The sequence below is a fragment of the Nycticebus coucang genome, chromosome 18 (assembly GCF_027406575.1).
Source record: "Nycticebus coucang isolate mNycCou1 chromosome 18, mNycCou1.pri, whole genome shotgun sequence".
NCBI classification, from domain to species: domain Eukaryota; kingdom Metazoa; phylum Chordata; class Mammalia; order Primates; family Lorisidae; genus Nycticebus; species Nycticebus coucang.
In genome coordinates, this window is record NC_069797.1 from 34,774,002 (window position 1) to 34,787,972 (window position 13,971).

The 13,971-nt window shown below is 43.8% G+C and overlaps 1 protein-coding gene across 2 annotated transcripts in view; it reads right to left on the reverse strand.

The window, feature by feature from the left end:
* CRLF3 (cytokine receptor like factor 3) overlaps positions 1–13,350 on the reverse strand; it is a 46,987-nt gene extending 33,637 nt beyond the window's left edge. The window contains exon 1 of one of the 2 annotated variants that reach the window (XM_053571043.1): positions 13,132–13,336. In XM_053571043.1, coding sequence (XP_053427018.1) covers positions 13,132–13,254 — 123 coding nt within the window. In that variant the 5' untranslated portion in view covers positions 13,255–13,336. Of the gene's footprint in view, positions 1–13,127 lie in introns of both variants that reach the window. The other variant, XM_053571044.1, reaches the window with a different exon arrangement.
* Between the last annotated feature and the right edge of the window lie 621 nt (positions 13,351–13,971).

The following is a 13,971-nucleotide window of genomic DNA, read 5'->3' on the forward strand; positions in this document are numbered from 1 at the left end:
TTGGTCTGCAGCCTGCAGTTGGGTATCTCCTGAACACCTACTGTGTGCCAGGTACTCATATCCATGGTCTCATTTAAATGCTATAACACCATAACCCTGTGAAGAAAGTATTGGTAACATATGAGAGTAAGAGAGATGAACCTGCCCACATCACAAAGTTAGTAAAGTGGCAGAGAATTTGAATTCAGTCTGACTCAAGCATGGACTTGTAAGCACGGCTACATTGTCTCTTGTTTCTCTAGACACATAGTTAGGTTTTTCCTTTCTTAATACTTACTTGAATACTTTCAAAAACAAAAAGTATATCCTTTGATTTGGTAGTCTGTTACATGAGTGGCCCCCAATTGAACCAGGAACTTATACCTCCTGGGGCTCATGCTCTTAGACCATCTTGTGTAGTCCTCTCCCCTAGAATCTGGGCTGGGCCTGTGGCTAGCTAAGCAGGCATGTGTGCACAGCAACAGAGTGAACGGACGCTGTGCCAGTGCCAGGACTCAGTTTCAGAAAACCTGTCAAACTCCTGCTTTGGGAGGCCCTAAGCCACCATGAAAGAAGTATGGCTATCTTGCTGGAGAGGACAAGTAGAAAGGAAGAGGAAAGAAGAAAGAAAAGAGGAAAGGAGAGAGAGAGAGAGAGAGCGTGAGGAGGGAGGGAGGAAGAGAGGAATGAATAGAGGGAAAAAGAGAAGGAAAGAAGGAGAAAGGGAGTGGGACTGGCACCAAGGCCCAGGTATGCCAACGTATCAATGGAGTCCTGCTAACACTAAGTTGCCAAACATGTACATAAGTAAATGTTCTGTCTTAGATGTTCCAGCTTCAGCTGCTATTTGACTGCACCCACAAGACAGAGGCCGAGCAAACCAGAAGAACTGCCTAACCGAGCCCTGGTCAACCTCCAGAATTGTAAGAAAATAAAATGGTTGCTTTTCAAGTATTAAAAAAGCCATTTAAGCCATTTGGCATAGTTTATTATGCAGCAATAGGTAAGCAAACCATATAAAAAAATAAATCTTTAATTCTTAATTATCTGCATTAATGAATAGACTGTACATAATCAAGACCACAAACTAAAAAGAATGCCTCCAAAATTACACCCACAATATGCATAAAGGCACTGACTCAACATTTATTAAGGTCAGTATGTGCCAGGAGTTGAGGTTATAAAGGCATGGCCCTGACCTCAAAAACTTTCTGTCTGCTAATGGAGATGGCATGCACAAGTAACTATAATAAAATGCATTAGGTTATCACATAAGTAGGGCAGCCACAAACTGTCATCAGAGCTTTAAAAGGGCATTCTGCTGGAAAACAGAGCAGGAGACATTTAAAGAGTAAGTGGTCAGGTGGAGAAACAAAGGATGCTACCTTGAATAACGATAATATCTAGTGGTATTATTATTTTGGCTAATATTAATTAAAACTCTCCTGGGCGGCGCCTGTGGCTCAGTCGGTAAGGCGCCGGCCCCATATACCGAGGGTGGCGGGTTCAAACCCGGCCCCGGCCAAACTGCAACCAAAAAAATAGCTGGGCGTTGTGGCGGGCGCCTGTAGTCCCAGCTACTCGGGAGGCTGAGGCAAGAGAATCGCTTAAGCCCAGGAGTTGGAGGTTGCTGTGAGCTGTGTGAGGCCACGGCACTCTACCGAGGGCCATAAAGTGAGACTCTGTCTCTACAAAAAATAAAAATAAAAAAATAAATAAATAAAAAAAACTCTCCTAAGTCTGGGCATTGTGGTAAGCATTTTAAATATGATTCTCATTTTAATTCCCATACTAGCCTACAAATAAGAAAACTGATGATCAGCTCAGTGCCCGTTGCTCAGGGGTTAGGGGGCCGACCACACGGAAGCAGGTGGGTTCGAACCCAGACCGGGCCTGCTAAACAACACTAACAACTGCGTTGTGGCAGACACCTATAGTCCCAGCTACTTGGGAGGCTGAGGCAAAAGAATCAGTTAAGCCCAAGAGTTTGAAGTTGCTGTGAGCTATGATGCCACAGCACTCTACCAAGGGTGACATAGTGAGACTCTGTCTCAAAAAAAAAAAAAAAAGAAAAAAGAACCCTTGAAGAAATTGGTCTGGGTGAGCATTTCATGAGGAGAACCCCCCGGGCAATTGAAGCAGCTTCAAAAATACACTACTGGGACTTGATCAAACTAAAAAGCTTCTGCACAGCTAAGAACACAGTAAGCAGAGCAAGGAGACAGCCCTCAGAATGGGAGAAGATATTTGCAGGGTATAACTCCGACAAAGGTTTAATAACCAGAATCCACAGAGAACTCAAACGCATCAGCAAGAAAAAAACAAGGGATCCCATCGCAGGCTGGGCAAGGGATTTGAAGAGAAACTTCTCTGAAGAAGACAGGCGCACGGCCTTCAGACATATGAAAAAATGCTCATCATCTTTAATCATCAGAGAAATGCAAATCAAAACTACTTTGAGATATCATCTAACTCCAATGAGACTAGCCTATATCACAAAATCTCAAGACCAGAGATGTTGGCGTGGATGCGGAGAAAAGGGAACACTTCTGCACTGCTGGTGGGAATGCAAATTAATACATTCCTTTTGGAAAGAGATATGGAGAACACTCAGAGATCTAAAAATAGATCTGCCATTCAATCCTGTAATTCCTCTGCTGGGCATATACCCAGAAGACCAAAAATCACAACATAACAAAGATATTTGTACCAGAATGTTTATTGCAGCCCAATTCATAATAGCTAAGTCATGGAAAAAGCCCAAGTGCCCATCGATCCACGAATGGATTAATAAATTGTGGTATATGTATACCATGGAATACTATGCAGCCTTAAAGAAAGATGGAGACTTTACCTCTTTCATGTTTACATGGATGGAGCTGGAACATATTCTTCTTAGTAAAGTATCCCAAGAATGGAAGAAAAAATACCCAATGTACACAGCCCTACTATGAAACTAATTTGGGACTCTCACATGAAAGCTATAACCCAGCTACAACTTAACAATAGGGGGAAGTGGAAAAGGGGGGGGTGGGTAGAGGGAGGGGAATCGGTGGGATCACACCTGTGGTGCATATTACAGGGGTATTTGCGAAACTTGGTAAATGTAGAATGTAAATGTTTTGGCACAGTAACTGAGATAACGCCAGAAAGGCTATGTTAACCACTGTGATAAAAATGTGTCAAATGGTTTATGTAGTGAGTGTATGATGCCCCATAATCATATCATTATATACAGTTATGATTTAATAAAAAAATTAAAAAAAAAAAATTGATGGTCAAAACAGTTTACTTTCTCAAGATCTCATGACTAACAGAGGCAAGTAAAATATGAGTGATTCATGACAGCCCTTAATAAAAGGCTATTCAAAAAATAAATAAATAAAAGGCTATTCTACATTTGTTTGGTTTTTGATTATAAATTAGTCATATTATTTATTAGGTAATAAGAATAGTTCTTCTCCTCTGGTGTGAAGGCTGACACCTTATAAATCCTAGCACTCTAGGAAGCCAAGGTAGGAAGATTGTTTGAGCTCAGGAGTTCAAGACCAACTTGAGCAAAAGTGAGACCATGTCTCTACCAAAAATAGAAAAAATTAGCTGGCTGTGGTGACACACACCTGTAGTCCCAGCTACTCGGGAGGCTGAGGAAGGAAGGCCTCACCTCAGGAGTGGGAGGTTTAGTGAGCTAAGGTGATGCCACTACACTCTACCCATGGCAACAGATTGAGGCTCTGTCAAAAAAAGAAAAAGAGAAAAAAAGCTTTTCACTACCAAAATCATACATAAAGGCCAGGTGCAGTAGCTCCCACCTGTAATCCTCCCTCTGGGAGGCTGAGGCAGGTGATTGCTTGAGCTCGGGAGTTTCAGACCAGCCAGAGTAAGAGTGAGACCCCCATCTCTACTAAGAAAAAAGAAAGAAAAAAAAAAAAAAAACCAGAAAAATTAGCCAGGTGTCACAGCGGGCATCTGTAGTCCCAGCTACTTGGGAGGCTGAGGCAAGAGGATTGCTTCGAGTTTGAGGTTGCTGTGAGCTGTGATGCCATGGATTATAGATACTCCCTAAGTATTTGTGTAATAAACTGTATTTGCCTCTACATTTAAAATCACACTGCATATTGGAAAATGTTTTTGATAAATGCTTAATGTTAAACAAAAGAAAAAAATAATACAAAGTTGCATATACAGTAGTCTCCCAACTTTGCAGAATAGGTATAGAAGGATATATCAAAACATTAAATGCTGCTTTTATATGTAGTAAAATTATAGGTGATTTTAAAATTATTTCATCTGTTTTTAGTTTTTCCTAAATGTAGATTTAACCTTTTCTTAGAATACTATAATAGGGACATTTTAAGTACTACTGCTGTAACAAATTGCATTCAAATAGATTTTTATACGTTTTGAAAACGGGTAAAAGAAGGGGAAGTGGGAGATAAAAAGAGCAATAATAGCCTTCTTTTCTTTGCTAAGCTACTAAGACTTCCTGTCTTGGTTTTCTAAAATAACTTACTTTTTTTTTTTTCACTGAGTTCTATATCTGTACCAGTCTTTAGTTTATTATGTGTTTTCAAATCCTATAGGAATAATGATCAACAGAAAACCTGGTATTATACATTAGGAATATCAAGAATACTAGTTATTGGGCGGCACCTGTGGCTCAGTGGGTAGGATGCCAGCCCCATATACCGAAAGTGGCGGGTTCAAACCCAGCCCCGGCTGAACTGCAAAAATAAATAGCTGGGTGTTGTGGCGGGCGCTAAGTCCCAGCTACTCGGGAGGCTGAGGCAAGAGAATCGCCTAAGCCCAGGAGTTGGAGGTTGCCGTGAGATGTGATGCCACGGCACTCTACTGAGGGTAATAAAGTGAGACTCTGTCTCAAAAAAAAAAGATGTGGATGCTTCTGTATAGAACCAATTTTACCGTATATTTTGCATTTTGTTTTGAGACTTCTCCTAAATACAATTTAGCAGCATTATGAATATTCTTAGCACATGAAATTATCCTTTTATTTAAAAAAAAAAAAAAAAACAGGCCAGGTGCGACTGTAATCCAAGCACTTGGGAGGCCGAGGCAGGTGGATTGCCTGAGCTCACAGGTTCAACACCAGCCTCAGTTAGAGCAAGACCCCATCTCTAAAACTAGCCAGGTGTGTGGCAGACGCCTGTAGTCCCCGCTACTCTGGAGCCTGAGAGAAGAGGATCGCTTGAGTCCAAGAGTCTGAGGTTGCTGTGAGCTATGATTCCATAACACTCTACGGAGGATGACAAAGTGAAACAATGTCAAAAAAAAAAAACCTGGGAAACTTGTACGACTCCTGCAGCTCAGGCTCTATCCCAGACCTTTTTCCAACTGCACATTTGTGATGGTACTCAGGCAAAAGAATACTAGCTATGAGCCAGGTGTGGTGGCATATGCCTGTAATCCCAGCTACTTAGGAGGTTGAGGATTACTTGAGCCCAGCCTGGACAACACAGTGAGATCATCTCAAAAGAAAAAGAATACTGAGAGGTGCCTGTGGCTCAGTGAATAGGGTGCCCGCCCCATATACCACCAAGGGTGGCGGGTTCAAACCCGGCCTCGGCCAAACTGCAACAAAAAAATAGCGTTCTGGCGGGCACCTGTAGTCCCAGCTACTTGGGAGACTGAGGCAAGAGAATCACCTAAGCCCAAGAGCTGAAGGTTGCTGTGAGCTCTGAACTACAGCACTCTACCAAGGGCAACAAAGTGAGAGACTCTCTAAAAACACACACAATAAAGAATACCAATTATATCTCAGTAATATCTTCAAAAGATTATTTAAAATAAAAAAGGCTAGGCATGATGATGTTCATGCCTGTAATCTTAACACTTTGCAAGGAGGATCGCTTGAGGTAAGAGTTCAAAACCAGCCTGGGCAACATAGCCAGGAGTGGACTACACATCTCTAAAAAATGTCAACAATTAGGGAGGGGAGAGGAGGAGAGGGGGGAGGATGGGTGGAGGGAGGGTGATGGGTGGGACCACACCTACCGTGCATCTTACAAGGGTATATGTGAAACTTACTAAATGTAGAACGTAAATGTCTCAACACAATAACTAAGAAAATGTCAGGAAGGCTATGTTAACCAATGTGATGAAAATATGTCAAATGCTCTATAAAACCAGTGTATGGTGCCCCATGATCGCATTAATGTACACAGCTATGATTTAATAATAAATAAATAGTGGCGGCGCCTGTGGCTCAGTCGGTAGGGTGCCGGCCCCATATACCGAGGGTGGCGGGTTCAAACCTGGCCCCGGCCAAACCGCAACCAAAAAATAGCCGGGCGTTGTGGCGGGCGCCTGTAGTCCCAGCTACTCGGGAGGCTGAGGCAAGAGAATCGCTTAAGCCCAGGAGTTGGAGGTTGCTGTGAGCTGTGTGAGGCCATGGCACTCTACCGAGGGCCATAAAGTGAGACTCTGTCTCTACAAAAAAAAAAAATAATAAATAAATAAAATGTCAACAATTAGCCAGGTATGATGGCACATGCCTGTAGTTCCAGCTACTCAGAAGGTTGAGCCAAGGAGGATCTCCTGAGCCCAGGAATTTAAGGGTACAGTAAGCTATGATCACACCACCGCATTCTAGCCAGGGTGACAGAGGAAGACTCTGTCTTGAAAAAGTTAAAAAATTAAAAATAAAAACAAAATACTATGGAAGACGTCCATCCAAGATCACTAAATATTAAGACATGTTAAGACAAGCACTGGCTTGAGATTGTCAATCATTCACTTGGGTACCTTTGTATAATTATCTAACGAACAACTGTCTAATATTCCAAAGGTGTTTTTGTTTTTGTTTTGCCGTTTGTGGCCAGGGCTGGGCTTGAACCCATCACCTCCAGCATATGGGGTCAGCTCCCTACTCCTTTGAGCCACAGGCGCCACCCCAAAGGTTTTAATCTTGAGAATAAACCACAGAATTTATGATGACATACCGTTAGATTAAACTAGAGAAATCAATAAAGAGATGATGAAGTGGTAATGGTGTACTCTAAGGCAGTGTGCCTCAATCTTTAACGTGCATACACGTCTCACACCTGGCGATCTTGCTAAAGCACAGGTTCTAGTTCAGTAGGTCTGATGTAGGGCCTGAGATTCCCCCTTCTTCACAAGCTCTCAATTGATGCCACTACTGCAGGTCACAAACCACATTTCTTTTTCTTTTTTTTTTTTTTTTTTGAGACAGAGTCTCACGCTGTCGCCCTGGGTCATGGTGTCACAGCTCACAGCAACCTCCAACTCTTGGGCTCAAGCAATCCTCTTGCCTCGGTTTTTCTATTTTCAGTAAAAACAGGGTCTCACTCTTGCTCAGGCTGGTCTCGAACCCGTGAGCTCAGGCAATCCACCCACCTTGGCCTCCCAGAGTGCTAGGATTATAGGAGTGAGCCACTGCACCTGGCCTTAAACTTCTTCTCTTTTTTTAATTTTCTTTAGCAGGCCTAGGCTGGGTTCGAACCCACCAACCCCAGTGCACAGGGCAAGTACTTTAACCATTGAGTAGCAAAGGTCTAAGGGACATCACTAAATAGTATTTTAACTAGGTATCAGGATCTGACCATTCATCTGAAGGAGACAGGTCTGGCTTTTGTCAGTGCTCTGAGAGACTCTGAATCATACTATTAAAGGCACATGAAAGTCAACATACTCACTTTATAGAGTGAATATAACTGCACACAGACTAAAATACTGGCCTTTCTCACTGTAGGCCTCTCCAGTACCTTAAGCTAATCTCCCTTTGATAACACAAAGATGAAGTTTTTAGACCAAAAAACCTTAAGAACCAGGTCCTAGACTGTGGAATATCAAGATAGTGCCACCCTGTGATGCTGAACGGCCCAGCTGACATCACTACATTGATCAGTTTTCTGTACTTACAACAAGCAAAAAAGTCAATGTTGTAGAGATAGGGTATGCAATGAAAAACACAGTGGAAGCAAAATCTAAAAATAAATATACAAGAAATTAGATCTTTTTCTTACTTCTTTTCAAGGGTATAATCTAATAATTAGCCACCAAAGGAAGAAATAAATTCATGAGGGCAGTAGTCTATTTTCCTAACCACCGTATCTAGGACTTACAATAGGTACCCAATAAATATTTATTGACTCAAGGAACAAATAAACATTAAAGGAGTTAATTTCTTTGGTATTTACATCTTAGTACCAAGGATTCCAGAGAGCTATACAGAACTGTTCTTAATGATTTCAACATCAGCTAGGCTGGGTTGTCTGTAAACATTATCTGATTTCCTGAAGACAGGAGTGGCTCATGCCTGTAATCTTAACTCTCTGGGAGGCCAAGGTGGGCAGTTTGCTTGAGTTTAGGAGTTCAAGACCAGCCTGAGCAACAGCAAGACCCAGTCTCTAAAAATAGCCAGGCATGATAGTGGGCATTTGTAGTCCCAGCTACTTGGGAAGCTGAAGCAAAAGAATCACTTGAGCCCAAGCCTTTGAGGCTGCTGTGAGTTATGATGCTACGGTACTCTACTGAGGGTGTCAGAGTGAGACTCTGTCTCAAGAAAACAAAACAAAACAAAACCACCAGCTCTTTAGCTTTTAATTTATTCAAACAGTTATAGACAACTCTTGCATTCTGACATAGAACTTCCTTTTCTCTAAAAACAGAGGGTAGAGCCCAAACTTAACCACAAGAGGAGAAACTGCTACATGGTGGCAGTTGTTTTGGCAGAATAACTTAAAAGAAATTTTTATTCTTCCTTCTAGTCTTTCATTCACGTGATTTCTTAAAACAAGACAAATTTCTGGCTCTGGCTCAGTGGTTACAGTGCAGGCCACATACACCAGGGCTGGTGGGTTCGAACCAGGCCTGGACCTGCTAAACAATGACAACTGCAACAAAAAATAGCTGGATGTTGTGGCAGGCGCCTGTAGTCCTAGGTACTGGGAGGCTGGGGCAAGAGAATCAGTTAAGCCAAAGAGTTGGAGGTTGCTATCAGCTGTGACACCACGTCACCCTACCAAGGGCGACATGAGACTCTGTCTCAAAAAAAAAAAAAAAAATTATTATTCAGCCGTAGAAAGGACTAAAGTACAGACACATGCTACCTGGATGAACTCCCAAAACATTATGCCAAGTCAAAGAAGTCAGTCACAAGGATTTCATATTCTATGATTCAATGTATATGAAATGTCTAGAATAAGCATATCCATAGACAAAAAGTAGTTTAGGGCTGGGCACGGTGGCTCATGCCTATAATCCCAGCACTCTGGGAGGCCAAGATGGGTAAGGCCAAGAGGCCAAGACTGACTGAGCTCATAGGTTCAAGACCAGCCTGAGCAAGAAGGAGACCCCATCTCTAAAAATAGCAGGGCATTGTGGTGAGTGCCTACAGTCCCAGCTACTCAGGAACTGAGAGAAGAGAATCACTTGAGCCCAGTAGTTTAAGGTTGCTGTGAGCTATGATGCCAGGGCACTCTACTGAGAGAGACAAGTGAGACTCTGGTCTCAAAAAAAAAGGTAGTTTAATGGTTGCCAAGGGCTAGAGGAGTGACAGCTATGGAGTATGGGATTTCTTTCGGGGGTGATGAAAATGTTCTGGACTTAGACAGTGAGCATGGTTGAACAACTTTGTGAATATACTAAAAACCACTGAGTTGGCTCGGCACCTGTAACTCAGAAGGTAGGGTGCCAACCACATACACTGGAGCTGGCAGGTTCTAATCCAGCCCAGGCCTGCCAGACAAGGACAGCTACAACCAAAAAACAGCCAGGCGTTGTGGCGGGCACCTGTAGTCCCAGCTACTTAGGAGGCTGAAGCAAGCGAGTCACTTAAGCCCAAGAGTTTGAAGTTACTGTGAGCTGTGATGCCACAGTACTCTACCCAGGGCAACAGCTTGAGACTCTGTCTCAAAAAAAAAAACCAAAAAACCCACAGAGTTGTAAACTTTAAGGAATAAATTTTATGCATGTGAATTATATCTCAATAAAAAAATATGAGCCATTTGCAGTAGCTCACGTCTGTAATCCTCGCACTCTGGGAGGCTGAACTGGGTGGATTGCCGGAGTTGAAGAACAACCTGAGCAAAAAGCAAGACCCCATCTCTACTAAAAAGAAAAACTGAGGCAAGAGGATCACTTGAGCACAAGAGATTGAGGTTGCTGTGAACTATGGTGCTACGACACTCTACCCAGGGCAACAGTTTGAGACTCTGTCTCAAAATAAATAAATAAATCATATGCCAAAAGGAAATAGAATCAGCAAGTGAAAAAAAGCAAAGGTTAGCATCCCTTCCTCTGCTCTTCCCATCAGCTCAAAAATTCTTTGACTAAAAAGTCATATATTTTATGTAGTTACTCTGAAAACAACTGTAACCCTACCCACCAAACACAGGCAGCTACTTATTTTGATAATGTTTTTATAATACGGATTTTCCTTAAAATGCAGGTTAACAGAGGACTTATTCCACAAACCCAAACATCACAACCCACTTGAATTAGCTTTGAGGAGAGACACTGTTGTAACAGGCATTGGCACAAAACACATAAGGGTTCACAAAAGAGAACTACGCTATTATTCAGTCCAGTTAAAAGGCAATGTCATCAGGAACCTAATTGTGATGGATGTTCTTTTGTTGTTTTCTGTCTCGGTCTCAAAACCAAAACAAAAGGCCATACCAAACTACAGTAAATTATAGAAAAGTATGTCCAGGGTGGCGCCTGTGGCACAGCGGGTAGGGCACCAGCCCCATATACCGAGGGCAGTGGGTTCAAACCCGGTCTTGGCTGAACTGAAACAAAAAAATAGCTGGTCGTTGTGGTGGGTGCCTGTAGTCCCAGCTCCTCGGGAGGCTAAGACAAGAGAACTGCCTAAGCCCAGGAGTTGGAGGTTGCTGTGAGCTATGTGATGCCACGGCACTCTACTGAGGGGAATAAAATGAAACTCTGTCTCTACAAAAAAAAAAAAAAGTATGTCCAGTATTTAAATTATTGGATATAAAATTTATTTATTTATTTTTTATTTTTTTTTTTTTATTTTTTGGCTGGGGCTGGGTTTGAACCCACCACCTCCAGCATATGGGACCGGCGCCCTACTCCTTGAGCCACAGGCGCCGCCCTGGATATAAAATTTAAAATATAGACTTGGAAATCATCTAGGATGGGATCACACTAAATGTTTTTTAATGCATCCAATATCACATGAGAAATTAGTAACTATTCCCAGGTACTAATTTCATTCATTTCTTGTCAACTCTACTGCTTAACTGCTGATACACAGTTAAACAACAGTTATGCTCGTACATAATACATCTTACCTGGCTGAAACATTAGTCATATAATAAGAAGTATTTTAATCTCTTTCTTCTTAAACAATGTTCTAGATTTAGAACTTCTGTTTCAAAAGAGGAGTAGAAATACTGTAGATGTTTTCAAAGGGAATCAAGCCAAATGCATTGAAAGGCCTCGAAAAGTATTCACCAAATCAGGATAATCAGAGTCTGCTCCCAGTTTTGCTGTTAAAATACAAATGATGGGCGGTTCCTGTGGCTCAGTGAGTAGGGCATGGGCCCCATATACTGAGGGTGGTGGGTTCAAACCTGGCCATGGCCAAATTGCAACAACAAAAAAAAATGGCTAGGCCTTTTGGCGGGGGCCTGTGGTCCCAGGTACTCAAGAGGCTGAGGCAAGAGAATCACCTAAGACCAAGAGCTGGTAGTTGCCGTGAGCTGTGATGTCACTGCACTCTACCGAGGGTGACAAAGTGAAACTTTGTCTCTAAAAATAAAGAAAAATTAAAAAATAAAATACAAATGATGGCTGGCCTACACCAGCTCTACAAGGATTTTGAAATACATAAAACCCAATGTATGTTGAGTGTCCGCAATGATGAGAATATCCAAAGACACTGTTGTCACAGCACTATTCTACGATTTTCAGATTCTATGCAGTATGGGAGTTATTAGGATGATGATATTGATTAATATCTAATGTGATCTATAAAAATGCAGATGGAATCCTACTCACTCAAAAAGCATTTATGAAGCACTTACATGAACAGCCTGAGGATTATCTGTCCTATCACACACTGGCAGTGGGTTGTCTCTTTCTCTGTGTTTGAGGGTGTAGAGAACCATGTGGCTTTCCTGTATCTTTGATAGTACTTTCTTCATGGAACAGATAACTGCACCACTTGAAAGTATATTTAGCTTCTCCTTTCAGTACTCCTCTCTTTAAATCTGTTTTTCCTTTTCCGGACGCCTTTGTATTCCCTCTCTGGGGCATTTCATTTTCCTTCTTCTGCTATTCCAACCTAGCTTCACCTTCACCTTCAATTACAGTCTAAGCTATCTAGAACAGATTACTCTAAATGATGTTTTAAAAATGCATTCAAGATTGGGCGGTGCCTGTGGCTCAAGGAGTAGGGCGCAGGTCCCATATGCCGGAGGTGGCGGGTTCAAACCCAGCCCCGGCCAAAAACCACAAAAAAAAAAAAAAAATGCATTCAAGATCATGAGATCTTATTCAGGCATCAATCGCACTTAGTGTTAACGTTACTACTTCTCAACCCCTCTCCGTACTCAGCCCTCCCCTTCGCGATTTCCATTTTGTCTCCACTTTTTGCTGTCCCCAGGTCACTGCCCACACCTGTTCCTCAGGCTCTCTAAAATCAATCTACCCACCGCAGGTTTCCCTACACGATCTCCAATTCCCCTAACTCATCAAACCCTCTGTGATCCCCTCGGATTTTGCTCTAGTCCCTCATTCTCCCCAACTTTGTTTTTTTTTTTTTTTTTTTTTTTTTGTGATTTTTGGCCGGGGCTGGGTTTGAACCCGCCACCTCCGGCATATGGGACCGGTGCCCTACTCCTTGAGCCACAGGCACCGCCCTTTCTCCCCAACTTTGGACACCACCCCTACTTCCCATCACTACCCGACGAAGTCGAGGGAACGCTCCTCGCAGTCTCTCTCGAGCCTTCAAACTTTTCTTCCCCTTGATCCCAGCTCCCACGGCCCCCATTCCCAAACCTTAGGTTTCTTTTCACCTCAGAGCCTCTTCCCTTCGTCCTTCGGAGTTTTCATACATCCCACCCCTCGAAGCCTTCATTGCCCCCGCACCCCGCGCCTTCCCCGGGCCCACAGCCCCCTTCCGGGCGCAGCCCTCCGACCTGCCTCCGCGCCTCCTGCAACCCCTGCAGCCGATGGCCCAGCTCCCGCCTGTAGATCTGCGCCGCCTCCACGTTCTCGCGGGCCTCCTGCAGGAGCAGCTCGGGCTCCAGCTCCATCGCCCTTCATCCGCCGCGCCGCAGACGGCCGAAGGTTCGGGTTCCCGACTGTGCCGGGAGCCGCTGAGCGGCCCAGCACAGCCTACCGCCGGCGGAAGCGCCGCCCCGTCCAGGGGCGGCCTTGATTGACGGCTGCGCAGGCAGCGCCCCGTGCGTGGCGTCCATCCTAGCACCGCCCTTTGGTCTTGATTGACGGCTGCGCGGGCTTCGCCTCGTGCGTGGCGTCCAGGTCCTAGCGCCGCCCCCCCAGCCACTGACCCTGCTCCTGCCCCGGGAATCTACAGCTCAGCCCCGGAGGTTCTCTAAGAATCGTAGAAGGCTTGACGGCGTGATTAAACTGCCCACATCTGACCTCAGCTTGCCTTGTTTTCAGCCCTACTTGTACCCCCATTGCTCAGAGGAGGAAACTGCGGGACAGAGTGAGGAAGCAACTGTTGGAATCCACAGGATTTGAACCCAGATCTGACGCCAGAGCCCGGGCCTTAAATCTGCCTTGTGTTACCTCTCTGGTAAATGAGCCTCGGAGGGGCGGGAGGCAGTTTGGGAGACTCCGAAGACCCGAGTGCCGCCACCCAGGAGCTTGTAGTCTAGTGAGCGGTCAGGATTAGGCCTAAATGATAACCAGTGCTACAATCCTGGCAGAAGTCTGAGACGGGTGTTGGCAAATTTTTTCTTTAAGGACCAGGTAGGAAACGTTTTGGGGCATGACCATAAGCAAAAAAAAAAA